This window comes from Triturus cristatus, chromosome 12 (genome assembly GCF_964204655.1).
Source record: "Triturus cristatus chromosome 12, aTriCri1.1, whole genome shotgun sequence".
In the NCBI taxonomy this organism is placed as follows: Eukaryota; Metazoa; Chordata; class Amphibia; order Caudata; family Salamandridae; genus Triturus; species Triturus cristatus.
The window spans coordinates 750,889,818-750,906,185 of record NC_140595.1 but is presented as its reverse complement, the minus strand read 5'-3'; the positions used below and the strand labels follow the sequence as shown (position 1 = coordinate 750,906,185).

Below are 16,368 nucleotides of genomic sequence, written 5' to 3'. Positions count from 1 at the left end.
GAGGGTGCTGGCGGTGTCCCCGTACCACCCCTGACGGAAGAGAGAAGCGGCTATCCTGCGTCGAGAGGGGAGGAAAGAGCAGCGAGCCAGATGCGGTAGAGGCACGCGAGTCCGGTGGGGGCGTTCCTCTGCGGGGCCTCAGGCTGGGAGAGCTGAGTCAGCTGCAAGGTCCGGCGTGGCGCCCGAGCCGGCAGCGGTAATTGAACCCCTGATGCAAGTGAGTGGGCTGCGGGACAAGCTCCCTGGAACTGATTGGCTGCCCGGCCCCACCTACTGAATTTGCCTGCCTTCCCCCCTTACTCGAGTGACGAAGCTGGGGCCTGGGGTGTGGAGTTGCGAGAGAGAGCATGACCTGCGGCGGTGATTGAGAGTGCCCACGTGGCTCACAGACTGGCCCAACCCGGACAAGCCCACTACTGCCCTGGGTTGTACCCCTGGAATTGCAGCACAGAAACAGTAGCCATGAACAGCTTTTCACTGCGTTCCCAGAACCTGATTTGCGAGAGGGGCTGCATTTGCCCTAGGGGTATGAATAAGGTGTAGAAACCTTGCCTAGTCCCAAGCTGCTGCTCTAACGACGTCATAGTCTTGTGCCATATGAATGCAAGGGGGAGTACTGGCACTCCATGTAGAGGCTGCTTGACCCTGTAGAACCTGGTTTGCTGCCGATTGGAGAGCTAATTGAGCCCAAGTGGGACAACAAGTGCGCAGTTTATCTGGCGTTACGTGTTGAGGGCGCAAGAATCACGGATTTCCAGACATTATCCGGGGGCGCTGCAGACAATGGCTAACTAGACTGCACCACAGGCCTAGAACCAGCAGAGATATCCATAGCATCTTCACTACAGTGCACATGGCAAATAGCCTTCCAGTCACAATGGGCAAAGTGGACAAAACTCACCCCAATCTTCCCTTTGACCAGCATAAATCCAGGACGAGAGAGAATGCCCCTGGGGAGAGCTTCAACGTACAGGAGGAGACACCAGAGCAGGTGGAAGGGGACATCTGTGCCATACTTGCAGCCATGCAGAAAAGCCTGCAGAACAGCCTATCTATAATTGACAATAAATTAGACTACCTGTCATATCGTATGGACAGAATGACTGAACGGATGGATAAACAAGTAGAGAGGCTGGACATGGCTGAACGGCGAGTCACCGAAGTGGAAGAAGCCCAGACGGAAATAGACACAGACCACAAACAGATGGGGAAAGCGCAGCAAATGCTACAAGACTAGGTGGAGGACCTAGAAGCAAGGTCCCGAAGAAGCAACATATGCATCACAGGTCTTCCCAAGTCCACTCGGGTTCGGAATATGGAGCTCTTTGTCGAAAAGCTTAGTGACTCTGTTGAGGAGCGAAACGTTCTCTCCAATGTTCGTAGTAGAGCGGGCACACCGCTCGCGAGGCCCGAGACCTGCCCCTGGAGCAACCCCGAGGCCTATAATTGCTAAGCTGCTGATATATAGGGACAGAGATGCAGCACTGAAAGCAGCTCGTTAAAAGCAGTCTCTACAATTTGAGGGATCCACTATTTTATTATAACTAGACTTCACACTCCGCATGCAGAAGGCGCACAGGCAGTTTGCATTGCTTAAGCGCCAGTTGCGAGACCAAAACTTGGATTACGCCATGTTGTTTCCAGCGAGACTTCACGTAAACAGACAGGACAAATCGCGGATCTTCACAGACCCTAAAATGCTGCAGAAAGCCGTGACGGAGTGGGCAAAAGACAAGCAGCACAGCTTGGAGCAGAGAAGTCCTGAGGGAGCAGCCGGAGGCAATCTGGATGACCAGGACTAACACTTGAACTGCACATGTTAACAGATAAGATGGTGGCCTGTTGGGGTGATTGGGGGGCTGACTGGACACTATTCGTGTTGCTGCTACAGTTGACGTAGTGGGGTTGGAGTGGGAACATGCTCTCACGGGAAGGACTACAAGGGCCTAAAAGCAGGGACAGAGGATATGGGGGTAGAATGTATAGAGCGCTGCACTACTAGTGTGACCATCTGGGAATGGCAGGTATGGTTGTTTTAATTCCTGATGCACTAGATGTGCTTGATGGCAGACGGTTATGGTAATTTAGCCTAACAAGGTTCAGTTAATATAAGGGGCAGGCAACTTCCGGCCACGTGGGTGAACCACAATTTGGGAACTGTTTACTTTTTTATTGTTTATCATTGTCAGATGAGTATTTATTTATGATATTTGGGGTTTGTGTAGGGGGATTCCACAATGTCAGAATTGGGGTATGCTTGGTATGGGAGGGGGGAGAGGGGGCGCAGAGTCTAACGATCTGTGGTAATTTTCAGATAACAGTCATGGCTCTAGATAGGCGCAGAGCAGGTTGCACTCCCATGGCGCAGCATAGCAACCAAGGGGCTTACTGCCTCGATGACGGCTTCCAATAGTCCGTGTGACATAGACGCACACTGTAAGATCAGGGCTTTAACTTGGAATGTACGAGGTCTCAATGACTACCAAAAACTAAGGACTTATTTGTCCAGGCACAACATAGACATAGCGTTCTTACAGGAATCTCACTTTGATGAATACAGGCCCCAGCTAGGCCCGCAGGACACAAGGGTTCGCTCTCCTGTAATGGAATCTATAAGGAAGTTGGCACGGAAACTGCAAAGTACAAAGACAGCATTTAATAACCCTTAAGGGTGGTCCTACAATCCACACAACACTCTTCAGTATTGCATAGAGTAGCACAAAGAACTTTCGTACCTGGTCCCCTTTTATACACAGTAGAGGGGCTCATAAGTGGGTGGATACAACATGAAGACGAAGAACATTACCATTTATGGTCATTTTCGATACTGAATCAATATGTGGGCGGAGCTAACGCACTCCTTGAGCCCGCGAAAACATGGTCAAGCAAGGCTAACTGATAACAGATGTGGTCAAGTCTGGGCATGCGCCAGATGGACAAAGGAGCTATTTATAGACTGTTACTGGGCAGATTACAAGAGCAACTAACACAGAGGTTGGACTCTTCTCGTGGGGAACACGTGGAGGCATGACAATACAAAATGGAGTCCAAGCTTCGGTCAACATAACAGAGAAAACACGATCTATAACAGAGGAATTAATGTCTTTAGTAAATGCTTAATCGCATCGTTGTTTCAATTTACAACAGACGACCCTTTCAGCATTTACTGAAGACATCCGGTTTGTTAGGATAATCATCATATATATCAATTGTCATCATTTCTTCAACTTCTTTAGCTAAACGTTTTTGGTGGGCAACATCGGCAATAGCTTTCTTATCAGGGATACAGAATGATACACATAATGAGCAGAGCAAGGGACCACATTGGATACAAATACAGCATGAAAACAGAACCGCTACAATAATGCAGAGACCAGTTAGAACCTTCCATCCCCAGGCGGTAATTAACGCCCAAAACCATCCAGAAAAAGACCAAGTGCCGTTTTCTGTATGGATCTCAGCTGCAATTTTATGCAGTTTATTGATGGCATAATAAACTGATGGCGTATGATCAGGGATAAACACACAACAGCTACTTCCAATAATTTTACATGCTCCTCCTCTATCAGCTAGCATAACGTCTAATACCATACGATTCTGCAATGCAACAATTCTTGTGATCTGCAATTCCTCCGTAAGATTCCCAAGAGCAGCAGCAGTCTGATTTGTCACAGCTTCTACCACTCTTGTTAATCTTCGGATCTTCCTACTGTTCAGGGCAGCTCCAACAAAAAAAAACAGTCCTAGGTTAAAATCAATATACTGTTGCAGACTGGTGTCAGTCTGATCTACATCATCAATTGATAAAGTACGTTTATACCTATTTACAGTCACATTATTCAATAATTTCAAATCCTTATGATAAGATGCAGGAGCTAAGAATACAGGAGGTAATAGAAATGATACATAGCATACCCCAGACCACCCAGCCGGCAGGCGGTAATAACCTTTATTTCCACACACAAAGTACGTATTATGGGAGGCTAAGAAGGTACTATTGTTCAACCCATCAATATTCAAAACAGTAATGCAATCACTGACACCAACAGGGATGAAACCCACACTCTGGACACACAGGTCCGCTTGAGCTTGTGCTACTTGAATCACAAATTTATCTTTTCCCACAGTGTCTCTTGTGTTCGTAAAGATGTAGGGAATGGATTCATTGTCTGGTCGGTACTCTTCCCACTCCCAAATTGTCCCATTCGCTTGTGGATACCCATTCTTGTCTTGATGGCATTCTTTATTAAGTCTAAAAAGCAATCGTCCCACTGTCGGTTTCCGAGTGGCAAAAAGCAAAGTATACCATGCTCTACAAGAGCCATTATGAGAGAAAGGAAGTGGTATAAATGGCGTTCCTCCTTTCTTCTGATGAGCTGGCATCATCCCACATATCCAACAGTTCGTAGCATTCGTGGCAACGTGGGTATGATGCAGCATCTGGATGAAAGTGTTATTCAAGTAAGATTGTCGATGCTTCAACTCTTGATACGGTAATGTATAAAAGTAGTGCTCCTCAGGCACCGGAGTTGTCAACACAAGAATCTTCCGAGCGGGAGTTACATCCTCCACGAACCATGTGGTTATCCCAACAATGGCTACTGTCAACATGAACCCTAATGCACAAAGGATTTTCTTTTTCTCCATATCAAAGTAAAAATAAAACCCAATATCTTCCTGAAACTAAAAGTCTGTCAGAACTCTTCCCCTTGGGCAGCGGTTGATTTCTTCACCAGCGGGCCAAGACGGGTGTCGCTACACTAATGCAGGGCTGATCCCCCCCCCTTGCCTCATCGGCTCTCCGTTTCACTAACCCAAGGGCCGTTCTGACAGTATGTCCCGGTGCTGGAAAACTCACTTCCGTGGTCGAAGATGATATCGCCTTCCTCCAGGAGTCGCGTGGTCCGGAAAGAGCTCCTCAGTGGCGTTTGGCTCCGCAGCACGGCCTGTCTCTGCAGCCAAAATTTCTCGTTGATCGGTCAGCACGGCAGGTTCCACCAATCCGGGCGGCACCTTCCTACAGTGCAGGGAGTGGATCCAATTCTTTCTGTTGGAGACTCGCACAGCCGTCCTCGTTGCGAGGAGGACCTGCTCAGGGCCCACCCATCTCGGCTCCAAGCTGTTCGTTCTGTCGAAGACTTTCACCATGACATGGTCACCAGGCCGGAGACCATGTCCTTCGCCGGTAGACCGATCAGGGAGCGCCTCTCGGACCTGTTGATGGATAGAAACCAAGTTATCCGTTAACTGTGCCAGATAATCGCTCATCATTACACAAGGTACATCATACACAGCCTTAGGTCTTGGTGGACCCCAAATATTCATTGGGCGTCCAAAGACGATCTCATATGGCGTAAGGCCGGTTCGAGAGTGCGGTACTGATCTAACTGACAATACCGCCAGTGGCAGAGCGTCTGGCCAAGTCAAAGACGTCGAAGCTTGAATTTTGGCGATCTTAAGCTTCAGTGTACCATTATACTTCTCAACTAGGCCTGCAGACTGAGGGTGAAACACGGCGTGGAACTTCTGAGTGATGCCTAGACCCTTCAAGACATACTTTATAACATCCGCTACAAAGTGAGGGCCATTATCACTCCACAGAAGTCTACAAACGCCATATCGGGGGAAAAACTCCTTGAGCAGCAGCTTCGCAGTAGTCATTGCAGTATTGTCTTTCGTAGGGTACGCTTCAACCCATTTGCTGAAAGCGCAGACCACTACTAGAACATACTTCAGATTATTACAGCGCTCAAGCTGGATGTAATCCATCTGCAGAACCTCAAAGGGTGCAGTGGGTGTCACAAACCCTCCTGCTGGAGTTCGAGTCCCCTTTCCTGGGTTGTACCTCAGGCAGATCATACAGGTCTGCACCACCCTCTTTGCCGTGCTAGCAATCTCTGGATGCTCCCAGACTTGGGTAAGCAATTTCACAATTGCGGAAGCTCCAACATGTGCTAGCCCATGTGCCATCTGAACCATAGGTTGTACAAAGGCCGTGGGTAATTTCCATCTATCCATCTGCTTATTTCTCCAGCAACCCTCGTCATCCAGTTCTCCCTCGCTAGCCCATTGTTCCCGCTCTTTGTCAGAAGCGGTCCTTTGCATTTCTCGCACTTCCTCCTTCGCATCATGCCATCTCTCCACCTGTGACTTCACTACATACATGGCAGTAGTACCGGGCTGCATCGCAGTCTCCCGTGCTACTCGATCCGCTAACGCATTCCCTTCTCCAACTTTATCAACCACTTTCCTATGGGCGCTACACTTAACGATGGCAATTTTCTTTGGGTATGTCAATGCAGTTAAAAGATTATGAACTAACTCTCCATGCATTATCTGTACTCCATGTGACGTTAAAAACCCTCTCTCCTTCCAGAGTAGGCCGAAGTCATGCGCTACTCCGAAGGCATAGCGGCTATCTGTATAAACATTCACACATAATCCTGTACTGAGCTCACATGCTCGTGTTAATGCTATCAGTTCCGCTGCTTGAGCTGATTTCTGTGGTATGCGTGCTGTCTCCACTATCGTTTGTAATGTGGTAATTGCATATGCTGCTGAAGCCGTACCATCTGGTAGCTTCAGACAGGATCCATCCACCCACAGTTCTCCATCTACATCTGGAAAGGGCGTATCCTGGAGATCAATACGACCCTTTGTTTGTTCCTCAGTCACGAGAATACAATCATGCGCTTTCCGCGCCTCAGGCTGGGTTTCGGGGTATGGCAGCAATGTTGCCGGGTTTAGCGTTACGCACCTTTTCAACGTAATATGAGGAGCCAAAAGCGTCAACTCATATCCCGTTAAACGGGCACTGGTCAAATGCTGCGTCTTTGTTTGTTTAAGCAGGGCATCGACAGCATGGGGGACTAATACCAACAGCTTATGAGATAACACAATTCCCTCGCTTTGGCGTATTGACACAGCTGTCGCCGCAACCGAGCGAAAACACCCTGGTAATGCTCGGGCAACAGGATCAAGTACAGCCGAAAAATATGCACATGGGCGCTGCTTATCACCGTGCATCTGCACTAAAACTGACAATGCACATCCATCTTTCTCATGCACATACAACGAAAAGGGTTTTGCATAATCAGGGGTTCCTAACACTGGTGCTGAACAAAGGGCCTGTCGTAGTTGCTGAAAAGCAGTATCACACTCATCTGACCAAGGGATTGGGATAGGCGTGTCCTTTGTCAAGAGGGCTAACAATGGCTTAGCTATGTGCGAGAACCCCAATATCCACTGTCTACAAAAAGAAACAAGGCCCAAAAATGCACGCACATCCTTCTGTGTGGATGGTCTCGGTGTATCCAAAATTACTTGGATACGATCCGGTGTGAGTGCACGTCCCTCCTTAGACAAAAGGTGACCCAGATAAGTCACCTTTGGTCTACAGAATTGCAATTTCTTCCTAGATACCTTATGATTGCGGGACGCTAGAAAGGAAAGTAAGGACAACGTACTTTTTTCACATAACTCCAGGGTGTCAGCCGCCAGCAAGATGTCATCAACATATTGAATGAGGGCGACCCCCTCGAGCAGAACAAAAGAATCCAATTGTCGTTTCAAAGCCTGACTGTAAATGCTAGGGCTTTCTGTATAGCCCTGGGGAATCCTACAGAAACGATAAGATCTATTATTTAATGTAAACCCAAAAAGATATCGGCTATTAGGGTGAATGGGAATGGAAAAGAAGGCATTTTTCAAATCAATCACTGAGAACATGGTCGCCGTAGGCGGGACCAAGGTAAGCAACGTCGTGATATCGGAAACCACTGGGTATTGAGGTATCACGATCTTGTTCACTTCCCTCAAATCAATTATAAACCGATAAACTCTGGCATCCGTATCCTTTTTCAGTATGGGAAGAATCGGACTGTTACAAATGTTGTAGGGGACTTCCTCGACTACCCCAACCGTTATCAAATCCTGCACTATCTGTATGAGAGCCTCCTCGCCCTCCTGGGAAATACGGTACTGTGGGAGGCGTGGTAACACCGCCCCCTCCTGGACGCTAATGTGGACCGGCGGAATCACCATTTGTCCCACATCAGTATCCGAAGTTGCCCACAAAGCATGAGGGAGGGTAGCTAACAGCGCATCCTCTGACATCGTACACATCCGTTCAGATCGGGGGTAATTGTCATTCAATATTACCCGCACACCAGCAGGGGAGCAGCGGATAGTAGCCCTAAAGTGCTTTAACATATCAAGACCCATAATATTGTCCGGTGTGTACGGGGCAAGCAGAAACGGACAGGGTGCAGAAAAAGAATCAACCTTAAACATGAGGGGCTGTGAAAGAGGGCTTCGGGAGAGTGTACCATCAAACCTTACCGATGTGACCATTAAGCCGGATGGGGGAGCCCCCGGAACCAAATGCTTAGATAGCGCACTACGTGTCGCTCCTGTATCCACTAGGAACTGATCAGTAGAGCCCAAAACCTCGGCCGATACATAAGGGCCCTTCTGATCGACCGGCACCTCAACTGATTCTAACCCCCATCCAACGCTTTCCTATGCATGCTGAGAGTCATGGTACCCCGACCTGTCAATCCCTGACGCTTGATACTGATGCTGGCGATCGAAAACATTTGATCTATCTCGGTGCTGCCCAGAAGACTCAAGACGAGCCTGTTCGTTAGAATTCCCTCGAAAGTTCGAGAAACCCCCTCTACCTCGCGGGCCACCGTGGGTGTGCCCCTGGCGCGATGCATGCAACACCGGGCAGTCCCTAGCCCAATGACCCGATTGCTTACAATACGCACATTGATTCCTATTCAAATCAGACCGGCCCGAGGGAGGACCATAAGATCCTCCCCTACCTCTATTACTACCCCGTCGAGGCGGGCCATAGACTTGCGCCAACATCACCTTTGTTTTCAAATCTTTCGATTTCTTTTCCTCCTGGCCCTTTGCTTCTTGCTCCTGACGCTCATAATACTGAGCGATAGTCAGGAGGGCCGTCGGCGTAGCGGAGGACCAAGAACTTTCACTCGCTTTCAGACGGGCCGCAACTGCCGGCAGCAGATTAGCCACATATTTATCCGCAAAAAGGTGGCGTCCCGTATCGTCGGTAAGCGACTGGCCACTAAAATCATGAAACGTCTCCTCAAACCGCGTAAAGAAGTCCGCAACTGACTCATCAACTTTCTGTTTACATGCAGCTAACATATTCCAGTCAATTTTTTTAGGGGGGATAATTGTCTTCAACTTAGCCACAATAGCAGCAGGGAGATCTAAAATATTCTGGGGCGGTTTCTGCGCAGGCTTCCTCTCCCTATCCTCATCCTCCAGTTCAGACCATCGAGCCTTAAAAGTGGCAGCATCATCCACCTTCCGCACAGATCGCCACATGTCTGGCGGTAGAATAAGCCCAAAGAACAAATCTATGTCTGCCAAAGTCATGACGCAAGAATTCAAGGCCCCCTCGACTTCTTCATAGAAGGCCGCTGGATTCTTGCGGGGGTCGGGCAGCGCATTCTTCAATGCCATAACATCAGCCCTATGCCATGGAGTGTAAACCCAATTATACACGAAATATCCCTTAGCATCGGCGGAGGTAATGTCCGAGCTAGTCTCCGCTCCTTTAGGAGGAACATACAAAGGCGCTGCCTCTCGCATTGGTTTAACATGCACTATGTCATCCTTATCTGACTGGGAGGTGGATGAGTGGCCCTCTGTTGTGCACGAATCCGACTGCTTCTCCTTCCCTGCTCGCTGGCGCGCTTTCTCTTTATAGACCAGCACCTCGTCCCGCAAGGCGAACAGCCGCCGAACCGTATCTGGAGCCTTAGAAAAAGAGAAAACACCATTACGCAATGCTTTAGCATCCGATGATACTTCGTCGGGCTCAAAAACACCAGAACGTTTCCGGAAAGCATCAATCACTTCATCCGCGAAATGACCCAGAAAATACAATTTATCTCTCTCCTGCCACGACCCCCAAGTATGAAATAATTCCTCTATAGATATCTTGCCGTTAAGTGCACGGAAGGAAATTTGCCGAAGCTCAGCCATTTGGTCGGCTGATAACATGGACCGCGTATCTACCTTACCCGTATCCGGGACAGAATCTTGCGGCCTCGGAGCAGATGCGCCGACATATGGGGGCGGAGGGCGATCTAGTAAAGAAAAATCATCATCGAGATTATTAAGGACAGGATAAAGTGGCTGCCGAACAACGTATTGACCCGAAACTTGTAGCCTACGCTCCTTCTCTTGCCTGTCCGTCTGCTCTCTGTCCTCCCGACGCTTCGCTTCCTGTGCTCGCACATGATCATTCTTCCGTTGTTCTTTATCAAACAGCGCTTTCTCACGCTTCTCTCGCTCACGCACCTCCTTCACCCACAACCGCACACACTCAAACATATCCTGACGAGCACGCCGCTTACACATACACTGTTCCACATACTCAATCTTACGTATATCAAACGATCCATACAAAGGCCATCGCAACTCAGGATCCTTCTTTGTGTATTTCCTCCATACTGTGCTGTACATTATGGAAGAAAGACCATGCTTCACGTACATATCCCTATTAGGAGTCCCCTCTGGGGGAGCTGGAGCAGATTCCTCGAGGTTCAACCGGTTTCCGAAACAGCAGCACCACTTACGGAGTGCGCTGAAAGCAGGCATGCTCAGAAATAATGCAAAATATGCAATATTATAAAAAATGGCACTTAATCGTTGCGCCGTTCAAAGTTACACAGCTCTGGAGAAATCTCTCCACATTACCTGCCTATATGTGTTGCAACGCATATATATTCACAAAGACAAATCCAAAATATGACTAGTCATCACAAATCAAACTCAAATAGCCAGATCAGGCTTCAAAAACTCGGAGCAAGTACCGTACACCGGTTCTTACCAATCAAGAGTCCAGATTCCAACTGCCAAGCTCCACAATCGCCCAAATGGCTTTCACGGCAAGACCGACAGAAGAGGTCTCAGTCGAGGACCGGCGCCACCCAGACGGTCAGCTCGGAAGGGAAGGAAGAAAAACCTTGGGATGCCAGGGCTAAGACGCCGCTGGCAGTGATCACGTCCCCGGCCCAATTCCTCACCTTCGTCGCGACCAATCTTTCGAGCATCCGAGTCGCCGATGAGCCCCACGTGACGGGCGCCAATTGATGAATACAGGCCCCAGCTAGGCCCGCAGGACACAAGGGTTCGCTCTCCTGTAATGGAATCTATAAGGAAGTTGGCACGGAAACTGCAAAGTACAAAGACAGCATTTATTAACCCTTAAGGGTGGTCCTACAATCCACACAACACTCTTCAGTATTGCATAGAGTAGCACAAAGAACTTTCGTACCTGGTCCCCTTTTATACACAGTAGAGGGGCTCATAAGTGGGTGGATACAACATGAAGACGAAGAACATTACCATTTATGGTCATTTTCGATACTGAATCAATATGTGGGCGGAGCTAACGCACTCCTTGAGCCCGCGAAAACATGGTCAAGCAAGGCTAACTGATAACAGATGTGGTCAAGTCTGGGCATGCGCCAGATGGACAAAGGAGCTATTTATAGACTGTTACTGGGCAGATTACAAGAGCAACTAACACAGAGGTTGGACTCTTCTCGTGGGGAACACGTGGAGGCATGACAATACAAAATGGAGTCCAAGCTTCGGTCAACATAACAGAGAAAACACGATCTATAACAGAGGAATTAATGTCTTTAGTAAATGCTTAATCGCATCGTTGTTTCAATTTACAACAACTTGCCCCTAAACAGCAACATGTTACGCAGCAGAGGACTGCTGGGAAACACCCATGTAGCAGGCTTCACCTCGCACGCCCGGGGGAGTAATAACTTGGGTAAACCCTAAATCCAATCTCAAATTGGAACCACTTGACACTGACCAGGAGGGTCGATTTGCAATTTCTAGATGCAGGGGGAAAGGTGTGGACTTTCTCCTAGTTAACATATATGGCCCTAATTATGATAACCCTAAATTTTATCCAATGCTGCTCGAAAAAATGCGTGGGTGCGAGGAGGGGAGCCAGCTCTGGGAGGCGATTTTAATTGTGTAATGAACCCGCGGACGGATAGGTCGGGGGGTCCGGAAAGGCGCACCACTGCAGCTGCGTGCACTATTGCAGACGCAATATCACAATTGGACCTCTGTGATGTCTGGCGACAGCGTTATGCTGACAAGGGCGGGTATACACATTATTCCGCATTTCATGACTTGCATACCAGGATAGATTATTGGCTTGCTGCAAGGACTATATATGATCGTGTTTGTGATTGTGTGGTGCTCCCTCGCACTCTGTCGGACCACTCCCCTGTGCTCATGGTGCTGGATACTCCACAGAAATATATCCCCCCTTTCACGTGGTTTTTCCCACCATATTCTCTACTAGATCTTGTCTTCAAATCAGAGCTGGCAGAAGCCATAGACACCTTTTTTGCATGTAATATAGGGTCAGTGGACATTTTCACAGCAGTTTGGGAAACATTCAAGGTCTATATCCGTGGAATCGCCATGAACAAGCACTCGGGGATCCTCTGAGCAATTCGTAAGTGGCTTTCAGATCTGGAGAGCTCCCTTAAAGTCTCGGAACAACGGCTCCTTGCAGGAGTTGATGATAGCATCACAGCGCAGTTCCAAACACAGCTAGAAGAATACCTAGAAGAATACCATGAGACGGCAGACTCTGAGATAAAACATTTAGGGAAATACGCAATGGCCTGCACGTACGGCAAGGGAGAGCGCCCGGTGGCCTTGGCCTCGCTCTTGAAGAAACGTATGGAGGCAACGGTGGTAGCAGAGATTCAGAACGCAGAGGGGGAGATTCTGACTGACGAAACAGCTATTGCGGAAGTGTTTAGGCAGTATTACTCAACTCTATACAGCTCACAAAGCGCAGGTACCGACGCTGAGATCTTAGATCACTTGACGCATATTAAGTTGCCCTGGCTCACAAACGAACACAGAGAATATCTCATGCGGCCAATGCAGCTAGAGGAAATATCCTCAGCGTTGGCGGGAATGAAATCCAGCAGTGAACCAGGCGTGGATGGCCTAACGGTCAATTTTTACAAAGCATTCAAGGACATACTGGTCCCGCACTTAGCTACGCTTTTTGAGGAAATGTGCGGGGAAGGTGTTATGCCAACTTCGATGAGGGAGGCGGTCATTGTAGCTATCCTGAAGCCAGACAAGTCTCCTGCTGAGTGCTCGTCGTATCGACTTCTGTCGCTACTGAATGTAGACACTAAGATATACGCCAAGATCTTGGCGTCCTAACTAGCTGCACTCGTACCGCTGCTGGTGGTACCAGAACAGGCGGGATTTGTTCCCAGCAGAAACTTCTGCGAACTGTGTTCGAAGCGATACAGCACACTAGAGATGACTTTCAAGGGGTGGCCATTTTCCTTGATATGGAAAAGCGTTCGACTTTGTTGAATGGCCATTTATGAAACTGGGTCTGGAAGGTATTTTTCTTCTGATGGTAGGAGTCCTATATAACTCCCCCACTGCCAGAATTAAAATTGGAAATCTAGTTTCTGCCACAATCAGCATAACTAGAGGCACGTGACAAGGGTGCCCCCTATCCCCAATATTATACGCGCTAGTGGGGGAGCCTTTGGCCTGCGCACTTTGGGAGTACCACAGACATAGGGGCATACGTTTCCCGAGTTATGAGCTGATCATATCTACATATTCGGACGACATGTTGCTTTACGTGTGGGATTCAGACCGCAACCTGTCACCAACATTCAGGGCGGTAGTGAAGTTTAGCACGGTGTCGGGCCTAAAAGTAAATTGGTCAAAATCGATAATTTTTCCTCCTATCCCGGCTACAGTGACTTTCAGGCCCGAATACCCGCTAACGTGGACGAAGGAGCTGGTACGGTATCTAGGAGTTAAAATACACTCGGACTCAGAGGTGGTGTTCAGGGAGAACTATGGGGTTGCAATTTGCAGATTAGAAGATGAGATAGACAGATGGATCTGGTTGCCACTGTCTTTAGCGGGCAGGGTTTCGATTTTGAAAATGGTAATACTCCCCCGCTTCTTGTTTTTATTCACCAGTATCCCTATGGTCCTCCCGGGCTCTTTCTTTTGCACACTTACTTTGTTAATGGTTAAGTTAGCCTGGGCGGGGTAACAAGCACGGGTCCAATGGGACATGCTTACACTTCCTTACAGCATGGGGGGACTAGGCGCCCCAGACCTAGACTTATATGACAGAGATCACAAAGTTCTCATGCTTTTTACTGGATGCACATTTTACCTGATACACCTCATCTACGGATAGAGAAGGTAGTAGCATTCCTCCTCCAATTGCCGGCCTTGTTGTTTACCCCAGCAGACTGCAGAGCTGGTATCCTGGATTCTATTAATTCAACAAAGCAGGCCTGGCACTACCTGCTGAAACTGCAAGCAGGGGTATCTTATACTCTCCGCAGACTCCGTTGGAATCATGCCAATGACGGCCCAGTGCAGAGAAAAGGGGGTAACAAGTGCGCTTAATTCAATTAATATACGAACAATAGGGGATTTGTTTGAAGAGAACACAGCAAAGAAACGGGATGAGGTAGGGGCCGTTGACCAAAACGACACGCTGCTCAATAGGTTTCAGTTCCACAGAACAAGACATGCGCTGATGTGTATCTTGGGTAGTGACCTGGCAGAGCCGCCTGAGCTAGCTCTCGTCTCCTACGAAATAAAAACTGACTCTCCATTCCAGATTGTGTCTAATATTTACAAACTCTCCTTGGGGTTTAGGGACAACCATTACACTAAGGCTAAGCTTGCCTGGAAGGTGGACCTGGGCAGAGACCTAGATGATTGTACGTGGAAATATTGCTGTGAGAGCACAAAACGTATCTCCCTCAATGGCAGACAGAAGACTGATCCACTTCAAATTCTTGAACAGGGTTTATTATACGCCAGAAAGGTTATGCAGATATGGTCAGCGGGATACGGCAGAATGCGAACGCTGTGGCACTTAATTAGTGGACTTTTTCCACTTGGCCTGGATATGCCCGGGGATTGCCAGTTTTTTGGACGTAGTTTTTAAAGAACTGGGACACATCATAGACAAGATGCTCACTCCTGACCCCACGCTGGCGATTTTGGGGAATTCTATGCCGTTACCGAAAGCAGTCAGATGATTGGTTGACATGGGATTGCTGATGACCAGACACAAAGTGGCGATATGCTGGTCACGAGGTCCGACTCCCAGTATAGCAAGTTGGTCAAGGAACATAATGTATTCCAGTACAAAGTCTGAGAATTATAGCGAGCTTCTCCCCCCACGCAATCGACCTAAGAACTTCCGGGCACTGTATAAGACATATATAGCGACTAAGGATAGCGAGACCGAGTCCACTGACACTCCAATACATGAGGGAGAGGGGAATGGTTCAAAAGGATAAAAGTAGAGGTGGTTTACTGTTAAACAGGATTATTATGGTCAGACAACAGCTTGCTTTGGAGGCAGAACTTGGTGCTGAGCTATGAAAAGATCTGTTAGTATTTCTGAACTAAATGGACAATGATGTGGTGCATAACTGAGTTTTGTCAACGGAGACGGGCACAGTAGGTTATGATGAGGAAGCCTGACAGACTGTGATAATGTGTACTATGATTGAATTCTATGCAAAACTGCGGATGTACTGAATGGATCTAAGTCTCTTTGTTATTAAGAAAATGTTAATAAAGGTTTATTAAAGAAAAAAAGGATATACATGGATGTCACAGTCATACCTGGGGAATTCTGTACAGGCCTAACACTCGAGCCATGACGATGGAGCATGATGAACCAGCATCTCCTATGATGCCAAGGAGTGGTAGGTTACTTTGACATCGAAAATTCGGAACAGGCTCCTCTTGACCAGTTAATATCCATAGGACGCCCTCAAGAGCCCGTCGCATCATAGCGCAGGAGTCGTAAATCCAGAAGCCCAAGGTAATGTTGGACAGGAGGTGGGTATTGCTATTGATTTCATCAATTGCAAACACCATAGCTTGCATAAACTGGTAATTCTGCAAACCAAACCTGAAACAAGCAAAAAGGGTTGTTGTTACAAAGAATCATTTAACTCTGTCTCTGGCAAAATATTTGCAAGTTTAAAAATAGTTTACAAAATGAAACGGAGGGCATGCACTTTGAGAAAACATTTTGTGTTGGTTTTAAAAACATTCTAGTGCCTTGGGAGAGGACTATGAGAGCATTTCACTGCTAATGCATTTGACATTGCACTTTGTTGTGCAAAGCCTGCTTTGGCTGAGACTTTGAGATTCAACACAAGCTTAGCAATGTTTCTCAATCACTACATAGCAAATCACCTCATGCCAAACAGTCAAGACACCTAGACAGCCTTTCAGGGGACCTCCAGT

At 47.9% G+C, this 16,368-nt stretch overlaps 1 protein-coding gene across 1 annotated transcript in view; it reads right to left on the bottom strand.

Moving 5' to 3' along the window:
- Positions 1 to 16,002, bottom strand: part of LOC146782692 (vomeronasal type-2 receptor 26-like) — a 198,890-nt gene extending 182,888 nt beyond the window's left edge. Inside the window, exon 1 of the mRNA XM_085637406.1 lies at positions 15,736 to 16,002. Coding sequence (XP_085493532.1) covers positions 15,736 to 16,002 — 267 coding nt within the window. The remainder of the gene's footprint in view (positions 1 to 15,735) is intronic.
- Between the last annotated feature and the right edge of the window lie 366 nt (positions 16,003 to 16,368).